The 13,488-nt window shown below is 38.1% G+C and overlaps 1 protein-coding gene across 1 annotated transcript in view; it reads right to left on the bottom strand.

Annotated features, from left to right (window-relative positions):
• Positions 1-227: 227 nt before the first annotated feature.
• LOC118321457 (homeodomain-interacting protein kinase 1-like) overlaps positions 228-13,488 on the bottom strand; it is a 47,306-nt gene continuing 34,045 nt past the window's right edge. The window contains exons 2-10 of the mRNA XM_035652776.1: positions 3,463-3,646; positions 2,945-3,136; positions 2,672-2,850; positions 2,426-2,549; positions 2,141-2,251; positions 1,692-1,831; positions 1,416-1,571; positions 1,114-1,311; positions 228-327 (exon numbers count right to left, since the gene is read on the bottom strand). Of these exons, the coding sequence (XP_035508669.1) occupies positions 228-327; positions 1,114-1,311; positions 1,416-1,571; positions 1,692-1,831; positions 2,141-2,251; positions 2,426-2,549; positions 2,672-2,850; positions 2,945-3,136; positions 3,463-3,646 (1,384 nt within the window). The remainder of the gene's footprint in view (positions 328-1,113; positions 1,312-1,415; positions 1,572-1,691; positions 1,832-2,140; positions 2,252-2,425; positions 2,550-2,671; positions 2,851-2,944; positions 3,137-3,462; positions 3,647-13,488) is intronic.

Here is a 13,488-nt window from a genome sequence, read left to right as displayed (position 1 = left end):
GAACCATTTTCAAATATATAGATGTAAATAATTACATTAATAACATGAATATGCTATGACTAGTCGATTATTGGCTTTATCTAACAACTGCTGGTCGACAAGGAAAATCGTTCAGGAACAGGTATTCAAGTCAAGGTATTGTATCTGTGTTAAATACTTTATTTTTAACGAAACCCAGCCCTGAGCACAACTCCTCAAAGATCACACTAAAAACCCTACAAAGAGCTTCACTTCTCCTCATCCACGTCAGCAGGGGCCATGCAGGGGCAGAAGGTCTTCTTCATCCAAGAAAAGATCCGCAGATTGCAGTTCTTCTTCTTCTTTGTGCTGGTGTCATCTGAAAAAAAGGACATTAAATACCACAATGGTGCTCCAAATGAGCAACAATTCAGACACAAGCAGAGACTGTTTCTTACCACAGGTAGTGGTGGTTGTTGTTGGTTGTGGTTGTTCAGAGGGTTCTGTCGTATCACTTTCAGTGACTTTCACTGAGGGCTGTGATGTATTGTTCAGCCCAGCCTGCAAACTAAACACATGCACACGTATTACCATTCTGACCACCATTCCTTTTATTGTGTTGACATCTGAAAACAGTCAGGAAAACTTCAAAGGTGAACACACTCTCAAATTTGCTCTAATTCCAGCTGAACTGAACCATTTTCTCTCCTGTCTGAGAAATGGGTTTCTTTAAACCTTATTTTTTTTGGCCTTTTCTGGATAGAGACAGCTGAAGATTGACAGGAAAGGTGGGTAGAGAGAGGGGATGCCATGCAGCAAAAGGCCTGTGAAGGATTAGAACCCGGGCCGCTGCATAAACTACGTATATGGGTTGCCAGCTCGACCGACTGAGCTAACCCAGAAATGGGTTTCTTGACCAGAGGAAGTAATCTCACAGTCTAACCCGACCTCTTACCCCAACCCTAACCAGGACTTCAGAAATTCTGTTTTGCTGAAGTAGGACCGGTCCCCATGAGGATCACTTGTCCCGATAAGCCCAGTGTTGGTACCAGAATGGAAATATACCAACTCAAATCGGCTCCAATTCCAGATGAACTGAACCATTTTTTCTTCTGTCTGAGAAATTAGTTCCATGAACAGAAGAAGTCACCTCACCTAACTGTGGTGTCCTCATCTTCCAACTTCAGTGTGTTCTCTGCTGTGGCGGGTCGAACCATGATCACACGTGATGGTGGGGTTGTAAGAGATGTACTGCAGTGGTCTGGTGGGATCTTGGTGGTGTTGTCGTCCTTTGGATCAGAAGAAGGACACTCCCAGTCCGCTCCTGATGTCTCGTTCCCGCTACTGTGCAAACTAAACACACAGGGTAATATTCCTGTTTCTGTCTGAACGTCTTCAAAGAAATGTCTCCCTTCTACCTGAGGGATGAGTTTTATCACCAGAGGAAATAATCTCACCAAATGTTACTCTCCAGATGAGTACGCTTCCGCAGGGGTGCTGCAGGACGAACCGTAAGCGAACTGGATGGTTGCTGTGTCGTCTTCTTGGTCTCCTTGAATCTGGTCCTTTCCTTTGTTCTCCACTGAACAGATCCAGATGCTGAAACTTCACTGCTGCCAAAAGACAAACTCTTACTGTTACATTGATGTCCAGAAAACAGGGAAAGGACATTGATGAAATTATAAATCGTGAATAAAACAAAAGGACCCACATCTCACTACACACACACTTACCGCTTGGCAAAAAATGGATGAGCGAGGACTTCACTGGGTGTGATCCTCTCAGCCGCATCCATCTTCAGCATGGCCTTCAGGAGCTCAACACATTGCTCTCGCTCAACATCTTCAGCTTCATTATCCCACTCGAGACAAATCTAGTTTAGGAAACAATGGTCAAATTCACTATCAGTCAAGTAATCTACATGACTCATGAAAGGACAGTCAATCATAGTGACAATGAAAGCTACTTTACACGTACTTTTTTCAAATCATCCAGAGATCGTGTTTTGAGAACCGAGCAATACCCAAGAATTCCCCAATACTCGTCAGGTGTCTGTAGAAGATTAAATGTATTCGGATTTATTGTTCCTCTCAATAATCTAACTGATGAACTGTTCAATGTGGGGAAACATGTTATCATAATTAGAGAAGAAGATTTGGTCAGAAAAGTGTCTTTGTGGTACCTTAAGCCTCCAGCTATTAGACTTGGTCCTTTGGAAATACAGCTTTGTCTTTGTCCTGTTATCAAGCAGATGGTCCGGTGGCTGACCCAGGAGATGAACAATGTGCCGCAGCTGGAAATGAAACACAGCATCACATTAAGATGTGCAACATGAGCAGATCTTTTTTGTTGGAATGCTAATAAGTCCCATCATAGCTAACGAACAAAGTTACATGCAGTACAACCCTACATGCAGTAGTAGATAGAGTGGACAGCAAGTCCAAGTCCGACTTGGTTGATGACTTACTATTTCATATTCAGTATTTCCACAGAACAGTATATAGCCGCACATCATGGGGAGCATCACACAGCCGAGTGACCACATGTCAATGGCCTCTGAAAATGGTAGGCCCAAAATAATTTCTGGTGACCTAAATGTAGAAGAAAAGAATCACACAGAATGAGGACCTGTCATATTTTAAAGATTAAAAATGCAAGTCAGTACATAGTGGGAACATCTTACAGGGAACATACAACTGTTTATAGACCATACCTAAATAAAACTGTCTGCAGAGTCATGCCCAGCTTGGTTTCAGATGTGGGAATGGCCAAACCAAAGTCTATCAGCTTGACTCTGAAGGGTCGTTTATGGTCCACAAGCATTATGTTGTCTGGTTTAACATCTGTGTGTATGACCCCCACGCTCTTCAGCGCTTCGAATGCTGTAACCACCTGCAAGTATGAGATCAGTTATACACTGAAGTGAATGCACCACGGTTTAAAACTGTGTGTTTAGTGCTTTGCTATCTATCTGATGTATTCTTACCTGTTGGATGATGGTTCTGATATCACTCAGCAGCAAAGGGACATTTCGGTTCTTAAAAATGTAATCCTCTATGCTGATGTGCAATGTCTCAAACACCAGCGCCCTTCCAAATTTTATGTGGAACCAGCCCAAAAACTTGACTATATTTTTTTCGTCAAACTTGTGGTGCATAAACTTTTTCAACATGAAAACCTGGAGACACACCGGGTTCAGGTTCAACGTGATTAGTTGTTTACAGAAAGTTAATAGATCATGTATAAGAATCAGGGAAAACAATGTAGAAGTTGGACTATCACTCACTGCTGATAGTTGCATTATTGTACAAATAATCACAATATCTTTACATAGTAAACATTTGTCAATAGCTATACCTGTTAATGTATTATTTAATAACAGTAACTGAAGGAAATTGCCTTTTTGCAGTTGTTAATACTAAATATAACTTATTAAAACTTAATATATCTCTGACTATACAATGTTTTACAGCTGTGAACATCAAAATCAACTAAATGTCCCACCTCCTTTTGGGAATTTTGGAGGAACTTGGGGATCTTCAGAGCCACGTTTTGTTTGGTGTCCTTCTTCCAACATTTCAGGACCTCTCCAAAGCCGCCCTCTCCAAGAACTCTCAGGAACTTGTATTCACTGGGGAGTGGATAGCTGTGGTTATCACTACTTCTTTCCATTTCTTTTCTCGATAATCTGAAATGGGAGAAAACATGAAACTACAGATTGTATATATATTTAACACTGGTTTCCATCCTGTCATGGATTAGACAGAACATGTAAAGTAAACCAACAGCTTTGGGACAATTCATGCATTTAATTCCACACTTCTCCTCCTTCCGCAGTTCTCCTCACTGTCTGACTGTAACAAAACTGAGAGCATTTCCACAAGGTGTTAAGGTTCACTATCACGTTATTAACTATGCAATAAACTGCACTTTGGTTCACTTTACATTAACATGTAAATTCTCTCTCTGAGCTTTGACTCCAGTAAATAATAGAAGATACAGTAGGTAGCTCCTGTAAATGACTAAACACAATTTAACATTGCTCATTTCTCTCTTCTGTCTAACTCTGGTTGTGAATGAAAGGAGAACTGTAGCTCACAAACGCTGCTACATTGGAGAGAAAGAGAGAGTGACTTACCCGTATCACAGTGGTGGATTTACAGTCCACTTCTTTGGATTCCTTGGTTGAGATATTTGTGTTTGTATAACTCAAAGGTTGTTGTTTGTCCAACTGTTGAGAGTAAAATGAGCAGATTTCACCCAGAACCTCTTAATGTGTGGCAGTTGTTCCAGAACTCTTTTATGATGTCAGTCTCAGCTGAGTTCAGGACTAGGAGAGAATGTTCTGGCACCAATATCAGTTTAAATGTAAATACAATACTCTGAAGCATGCACTCTGAGATATAATTTAGTGAATATCTATTAAGTAGAAGTTTTAAAGGTGGGTTCAGTCATTCTGGAGAAAGATTGTTGGTTGTTGAGTCTCATTTCCATCCATTGTGTCGTGTGGCTCGGTCCAAGAGACTGTCTTTGTTTTCCATTTACTAAAACCCAACGCGTTAGTATGTGACAACCTGGATTGAGACTCAACAATCAACAATAATCAACAATCAATCTTTCTCCAGAATGACTCCACCTTTAAACTGTATCATCAGTCTCTGTGCTGTACGCTCTGACAGGCGATCACGATATAATAATAAGAAAGTGAATAATGCGTATATCATATAGCAGAGCACACTAACACCCACAAACACATTGGATGAGTTTGTTGGTAATAATAATAATAATAATAATAATAATAATAATAATAATAATAATAATTATTAAAGGTGCAAGCAGCGATAAACAGGCCCTCACAGTCCGTGTGTGTCGGGGCGTGCCGTGGTTGCGTTACGTGCACATCATGTGCTGACCACACTGAAAATTTCACGTAAATCCGAGGATGGTTGCCATATCCAATGACTTTTTTAAATTTTCTATGAAATTGTAATTCTAAAATAAAAGTCAGCAGTTAAAACAACCAAAGAGCTAATAGAACAATTAGAGGAAATTGTTGAATTTGTCACATTTGACTCCACCGGTCATGTTCCTAAATGTGTTTATTTTAATTCCTTTTAAACTGGATGCTATTTAACACGATTAATTACATAATAATTGGACTCACTATTTCACACACAAGGCAGACACAGTGATGCTGAGTAGGTTTCCTCCTAAACAAAAATACATGAATATATATATTTTTACCAAATCATAATCATTCTTCTTTTCTAAATTTCTGTCCACACGCTCCCTGGCAACTGCTGAAATACCTGTGATCATGTGACCAAAAGTTTTATGCATACAGCAAGTCAGGTGACAACAACTAAACCATCTGCTTGACAACTTGTTTTTGACAGGAATTACTAACAGATGGCCACTTAGGTGCAATCTCTAAATAAGGCAGTTCAATTTTTTATTTCAGTGTTTTCATGACCAGCAGGTGGAGGTGTTGCATTAAACAACAGCCGAGCTATATTTGTATTCCCAGAAAAGCTGCTTTTGTGTCTATTTTAAGGTCTTTTAGAGGCATTTTGTCTTTATTTGATACATGACAGCCGACAGACAAACAGAGTGAAAGAGAATGACATGCAACAAAGGTTCTCAGTCAGATTCATACCAGTGTTGCAGAAACACCTTAGACAACTAGCACACTGGTTTCCAACCTGGGGGTCCTGACTCCTATTAGGGTCGCCAGAGATTGATGTTTGGGGTGTAAAAAACCTTAAACCTCAATAACAAAATATATCCCAGCATTTCATTCATTTATGTAATGAAATCTAAAATTATTTAAAATTTAAATTATTATTCAAAATTTATTTTAATTATTAAAACTTTTAAAATAATCTCACAGGATAAGAGCACAGTGAAGACCTGAGCACTATATAAAAAAAAACAGAAAACACATAATTTAAGTTAATTTATTTAACTGTCTTTATTACATTTTTGAATTTTATGTCAAGCCTAAACTCTTTTTTCGTTTTTTCATATAAGTTGCTGTATTGATTGCTTATCAACATTGCTGGGCAATGTATTTATTACTCATTACTCAAAAGTAATATTACTTTACTCATTGCTCCCTGCCAACAGTAATTAGTTACACTACTAGTTATATTACTTTTCTGCTACTCCCCACAAAATTAGTAGTCAGTATGTTATACCTCTATTGCCAAAAATGTCGACTAACTGACAATTATAATTTGTGATAGTCCACGAGTCTTTGTCTTTATAAAACATCTATATTGTATTAAATGTATTCCCTCGGCATTTTCCAGCTGCTGAATTTAGCCTTTTTCTATGGGCAGATTTTTTCGTTTCGAGTAGAAACTTGAATTTGAAATACATTTTTAGAACTGAATCTGACAATTGCTCAACTTGAATAACTGTATTTTGGAATAAACTGGGATTGAATAGCATAATTTGAATTTGAATTTTATTAGTTTGAAACTGAATTCCAATAAACTGCAAACTGAAGTATTAATATTATGAATCTGGTAATTCACTTGCAACTCGAATAAAACTCGACACATTAGAATTAGCTCACTAATTTAGATGGGTCGCAGAACTAATGGAAATGAACCAGCAGCCAGTTTTGGAGGAGTTAATTTGATAAAGACTGTTGAGTGTTTGTTAAAAAGACATTCATAGCTTCCTATGATTAAAACATGACTATCTTAAAAAGTCAATCTTTTGAGTAAACAAAACTCACTGCATTAGAGAGAGGCCCCACATTTCTGTAACCAACACATAAAAACGTAGATGATCTCCACTATTGAGCTTATCACATTTAAAAAGTCTATAATTTTCAATTGATTAGAAATAAAAATCATTTAGTTCTTAATGCTATTTATTTGACCTCAAATTCATAGTGGTCGAATATACGTTATTTTCAAAATATCTAACCAATATATTGGTCATTAATTTCAACCTTTTATCTCAATTGAGGTTCAAAAACTTTTTTAAATTCTTATATATAGTTTCATAGATTTTTGTGTGCTGCGATTTCTCCACACTAAAACATACGACATTTTAATTAATATGGTTATGACTGTTTTATTCCAAGGCTTAAAGCTTCATCCTAATTCTTTTTCCTGGCAAGGGAAATTGGGCTATACGAGTATCATAGCCACTTTTTGCTTCACTGCTGTTTTGACGGCGCATCATCCGCTAGCGCTTCAAGGACCACTGTCACTTGGAGGACACTCAAAACTACGGGTGGTCCACCAATGACCCACCCACTGCTTCCAAGCTCTAAGGCAGTTCTAGTGAAAGGATCCACATTTTTAAGAATCCGAAATGCTCCCTTTGCCATGCTGGAGAAACTGATATCAGAACTCATCATCCAACAGCGTAAGAATACATCAGATAGATAGCAAAGCACTAAACACACACGGTGAACAGCTGTTTAATTAGGAACTACTTGTTAGCATTCATCAAGATAACTTTGCAATTGAGCCTTTCCTGTTCAACAAGCTCTGTTGTTTACACCACATCAAAACACCTCTTGTGTAGGTGTTCAAACTTGCAAGATATTCATAAATGGCTGGGGAAATTAAGATACCAAAGAAGATGGGGGCAGCAGTAGTGGTTTGAACTTTTGGGCCTTCCACGTGGCGCTTTTGATAGGAAGCTGAGAGCTTAGCATCTGAGGATGGATTCACAGGCGGTCAGAGCATCTGCTGGGATATGGGCAGCTTTGCGGATTCGGGCTCAAAGTGGACTTGCAGGCACTTACTGGCAGGAGCTGAGGTAGCCGGGCTGGCCTCAGTGTTCCTGCGAAAGCACTTATCCAAGTTTCCTTTTACCGGCAGTAGCCACAGGACTAAGCGTGAAGGCTCTCCTCCTTTTGTTTGAGCTTATGCAGAATGAATACTGTTGTAACCGACGTATGTTGTGGTACTAATCTAATGTTTAATCGTGTTGTTTTATTCTACAAGCTTTTTGTCACATTTCATGACAGGTTTAAAATTGTAAATTGGACTTTCCCAAAGTGTCTCAGTACAAAATACTCTATTTAATTTTACTTTTAGGGCCAGTGGGCTCCCAACCTGGGGGTACGGAGCCCACCCATAGCTTTCATAGGTGGTCATGAAGCCTTCTTGATTTTAAGGAGCGTGCTAGGAAAAAATTATACACAGTTATATCCTATTCTCAGATTCAATCATTTCTGTGACAAAACTAAATGAAACTGTTAGATTTAAACGTTAGATTACACCCATTAAATTCACCGTATTATATTATAACCCTCGGTCAGATAGACCAGGGGATGCCAATATAGGAAAAAGATTGGGAACCACTGACTTAAATAATACCGAAATGAAATACCAAACAGACAACCCAAACCAATCATCTTTTCATTAAACAATAAAGTATTTCCACCTGTTCGGGATGAGCACATCTTTTCATCTGTATTCCTGTCTTGCTCACCAGATCCTTGGTTTGTGAGAGTGATCATGTGCAAAGACAGGAGGAATCACAGCTTGTTGCTTCAGCCCATGTACAGTGACTGTATGTACACATAGCAACGTAGAAGGGATACAGGCTGTTTTCTTTGTCATCTTAGGAAGCATCCGGCAGAATTGGGGAAATCAAAAAACACAAAATATCATGGTCTCATGATATGTTTGGAAGGGGTTTAAAATGCTACAAAGTAATTTATTGCAAGTTGTTAATAGTACTGTAACTGTTAAACGGTGATGATCAGTCCAAAGTGATCTTTCAAGTAACCCAGTCATTATTTCTCCCCTTTTTAGGATGAGTGTCGGCATTTACTGTTAAAGTGGTTGTAATAATTTGCTGACATGTTTAGAGTGTCAGGATCATTTGGAGCAAGTTAAAACATATTACGTATTACTGAGCGTGGTTGGTAAGGTAAGTGACACTGGTATACGCAGTGATACAGAGTATACCTAATTATTTTTCATTTGCCTTTGGATATACCCAGTTCTAAATCCCATCTGATGCTTATCATTTAGTGTTCTGCAAGCTATAATTTATTTTCCCATAGGATGGCGAATGCATGACATATAGTTGACCAATTTTCATTAGTGGATGGAGTAAGGAACAAGGAATACTGCACTCAAAGGTCTTAATCATATAGTTTTTCTGTGGACCAGTATTAATGCAAAATCTGCACCTCTTATGTGAAATGTTAATTTCATAACTGACATACTTGATACTGCCTGAAAGATAAGCAGCAGGAAGGTTAAGAGACAATGTACACCTGCCCATTTGAGCTAAAATATCCAAGAGTAGTCTTACATGTCACTGTTTATTAATACAGTCACTTTGCTGGGACGGGGCATCAAATTGAAATAGAATAGAATAGAATGCCTTTTATTGTCACTATACACATGTACAATGAGATTAAAGCCGAACCAAATAAATGCAGAAACAGCTGAAAACAGTGTAAGAAATATAAAAATATACAGTATAAACATAGGACATAAAGTAATAATGCAAAAAAGAGAGATAAGGTGCACATTAGAAGCTTTTCATCCTATTATTCTGTCTTGTATTAATTTATAGAAAAAAAATTGTGTTTAGTGTGTAGGATTTAGTGGCATCTAGTGGGGTATTTGCAGATCGCAACTCTGTTGCGTCACCCTTGCCTTCACTCATTGTGTTTTCTCCACTGGAAAGGCACCTTTGAAGGGCTTTTCGTCATGTTTTCTCCACTGGAAGGGCATCCTAAAGGGCATTTTTTGTCCTTTGGGGAGAATGCATATCCTCTTTGGCCAGCCACAGAAAATTGAAAAAGTCCTTTAAACCAAATGATGTTCCAGAGGCAATTTTTGCCAGACAGTAAAAAAAGGTCAAGAAAGAAAAAAGGTCAAAAATCATTATGAATTGTCCTGTGAATATTTATAAACTAAATTGAATGGCAATCTAGTTGTCAGGATCTCTCGGACTGGACCTAACTGTTGGGTAGATGGATGGGCTGGTATTCCTTATCCAGCAAATAAATTGTAACTAGTTCATAAGCTGTATTGGTTGGTTAAGACAGTACAATGTGATAGAATCATGGAGTCACACTGTTATACAGTAACACACACTTATCTTTATTTTATAATACATTTCCCAAACTCTCTGAGTGATAGACAAGGCGGCCTGTTCCCTCAATTCTCTTCTGTTATATTTTCATTTCAAAGGCAAAATCTTTGCCTCTAGCAGCGTGACTATGCATCCACTGCTAACATGTCCTTAATGCTTTAATAAGAAGCGGAGTTTGTCTGGGGGACAAGGGCTTCAGGAAGGAGCCTCCCTGTGTATCTAACTTGGGATTTCCACACTGAAGCTCTCTGTTTGAGAAGCACCTAAGTGGGATTTAGAGGAGAAAATATGAACCATGTGTATTTAGATTGAAGAGCACAGTGCAATCCAGCTTTCACCATTTGTTCTCTATGTTTATGTAGCCTCTGTCATGTTTTTCCTACCTTAGGTGATCTGTGTTTGTTCAGAAACTTATAACATTCTTATAAAACAGCATAAAAGCAAAAGCTGATCATTAAATAAAGATTTTCCAACAAACCACATGGGTACAGGATTGATTGGTAGAGGGGTGACAACTTGACAGTGACCTCACTTGTGGTTTCAGCAAAAAAAGATGAATCAATTGCAATGAAATTTCATACCAAGTATGTTCTCACCTGCTTTTAAAACATCACACTGTAGTATCATATCATTGTTCACATTTGGAAGATTCCCCAGCGAAATCACAAACCCAGGATCTAACGCAAGAATCCATTTTGCCAGGCTTCAGCTATGTGCTTGGATCCAACCACAAGTGGTTACGAACAGTGGCCTATGAGGAACTACTTGCAGCTCTGGGCGTGGTTTAATGGTGTGTTTGAGAAGTGACTGCTCAAAAACAATAATGGCTGTTGCTAAAGCGGTTAGTGTAGATACTGCTAGCATCCGTTCTATCAGAAGTGGAGAGTATTTCTTCATTGAAAGACAAGCATGGAATGACATTGAAGACTGCTGTAAATGATTAGTTTCCATTCTGCACAGTACAGTTCATTTACCGTTTACTTGATTTATTAGCTCAGTATCTCTAGTTTCAAGTCTTCTTCCATACAGCATGATGTTATCGCCAAGTGCTTGCTCATGGTGGTACTGTTGGGTCTCTGTAAATGTTATAAGGAGTTCTTCTAGACCTGCTCTATTTGAAAAGTGTCCTGGAGATAAACCTTCTGTTTATTAATTGGCGCTCAAACAAAATAAAATTGAATTGAATTGAATGTTCATTTAGTAAATTATGATCCCATTTAGAGTAAAATAGACAATAAAGCAGGGTATGCTTTAAGGCATGGCTACCTTGTGATTGACAAGTCATTCTCAGTGAGCCCCTTTTTTAGCGTCAAATAACTAATTAAAACAAAACTCATCGGAAAAAGTAACACATGAACATACATCAGTGTGAAAAGAACTACCTAAAATTCCAGAAACCATCTTTAGGAAAAATGTACTTTGATTTTTTTAGTCTGGCCTATGTGCCATCTGCTAAGATGGAGGCAGTGGACCAGACGGTGATCGAGATGTTTTGGCTTCACTTTTGTAGAGCTGTCATTTTGTCCATCTTTATATATGTTGATGGCTGAAACCAAGCACTGCCAATGAGAGCAGCTCAACTTGCAATACGTCACCACCGCTGGCTCAGAAGATCCGACATGCTAGCAGAACTTGAGGCTTCTAAACAGTACTTCACAAACCAATGGGTGACGTCACGATAGAAAAAGTAATTGTTGAAATTTAAATTACCTGATGCCTATGTTACAGTGGGTATGATTTATGCCTCAAAACAATCTCCAGACAGTTAAAAGTTTTATAGGAACATTAAAACTGACTTTTACAGTGAACACGTTCAGTCTTTCTACCTTACATCTTTATTAGAAAACCTTTCCCCTCTCCTCTCTAGAGCTCCGTACTTATCCCCCATCTAATAACAAACCAATCAATACATGGAGCAAATTTAATGCCTTCGAACTGTGTGACTGCCCTGGGATTCAACCTTCTCCAAGTGCTCCAATAGCAAGATTACTCTCTAGGTCTATGGGAAAGCTTTCATAAAGCAGGACAACACATCATTAAAAATCTTTCATTACCTCCTCATCTGAACAGTGATTGAAGGGAAGGGAAGTACAGGAAGCCTCGTTACACATCTGTGCTTCCTCATGACTGCAAGAGGGGGAGATTAAGTATGACAAACATGAAGCAGGTTGCATTTTCCTTCCACATATCGGAGAGAGTAATCACATTGAACATTTCTAAAACATGTTCACTGCCAATGTTTTGCAACGGGTTATTCTGTTAGTATCATGCTTGGCAACCAAATTATAGTTTTATAGTAACAAACAGTGCCTGCTGATCTAGTTCTTACATGCATTTAGTTTTACATTTGCCTTCATAAATCACAATCTTGATTTGATGATTTCCGGCCCTCCATTCCCTTCTCTTTGGCCCTCGATAATGTCAAAAAAATAACAGGATTATATTTTTTCTAATTTAAACTACCCCTTCATGTACAATTAATATAAAAACAAAAAAACAAATTCTACTTAAAATATTTAGTTTGCTGCAAAATAATGGAAATGGTCAAAGGTGCCCTCAAATGAGTGCAAAGCGTTGATAAGAAAGCAAACAGGTTTCAGCTTTATTTTTTTTATTTATCTTTTTTTCTTCTTGAATGTTGCAGTGGCCCTACTATAAGATGGCAATACCAGCAGTGTCCCCAATTTTAGAAACCTTAGTTTAAGAAATTTTGAAAAGTGGACAGACCTTAAAGTGTTTTTTGTACCACTTGTAGGTAGTACAACAAGCTGAAAACACGGAACTGACATATTATCACCTTTAAAAGCTGCTATTGAAAATGTTTGAGCAAACTGTTGCTTATTTACACATTCAGTAGACACAGAGTAGCATACGTTTGGAGTTGTGTTGGTGTCCACCTGAAATCTGTTATGAATTGGCGCTATACAAATAATATTGAATTGAACTGAATCAAAGTAAGTGCAATATTCACTCTCCCTTTAGCTTTGCTTTGGTCTGTTTAACAGTGTCTGTCTGCTGTTTTGTGCTGAGCAGGTTCACTGAAAACAACTTCCTGCTGCTGCTGGAAGTTGGTATGAGTGGGTTTTTTTTTTTTAAACTGTTATGTTTATTAAGTTTTTTTCCATATATACAAGAGACATACACAACAAGAAAAAGCAATAAACACAAATAAAACAGTATCAACAGTCATGGCTGCAGGTATCCATATTCTACAAAATCAGATTTATACAGTTTACAGTTCACATGTCTTTCGTTATATCATACAACACCCATTTTTTCCACTTTGTAATAGAAACATCTTCCTTCAGTCGAAGTTGGTAAGTCATTTTCTCCATACAGTATATTTCTCTTACAATCCCTAGCCATTGTTCTATGGTAGGAGATTCAGTCTTGTACCAGTTCCTTGTTATTGTCTTCTTAGTCGCAATCAACAGTATCTTG

This window comes from Morone saxatilis, unplaced genomic scaffold, assembly GCF_004916995.1.
Source record: "Morone saxatilis isolate NCDOM2014 unplaced genomic scaffold, NCSU_SB_2.0 Contig12, whole genome shotgun sequence".
In the NCBI taxonomy this organism is placed as follows: domain Eukaryota; kingdom Metazoa; phylum Chordata; class Actinopteri; family Moronidae; genus Morone; species Morone saxatilis.
The sequence above is the reverse complement of the archived record's forward strand: the minus strand, read 5'-3'. Positions and strand labels throughout refer to the sequence as shown.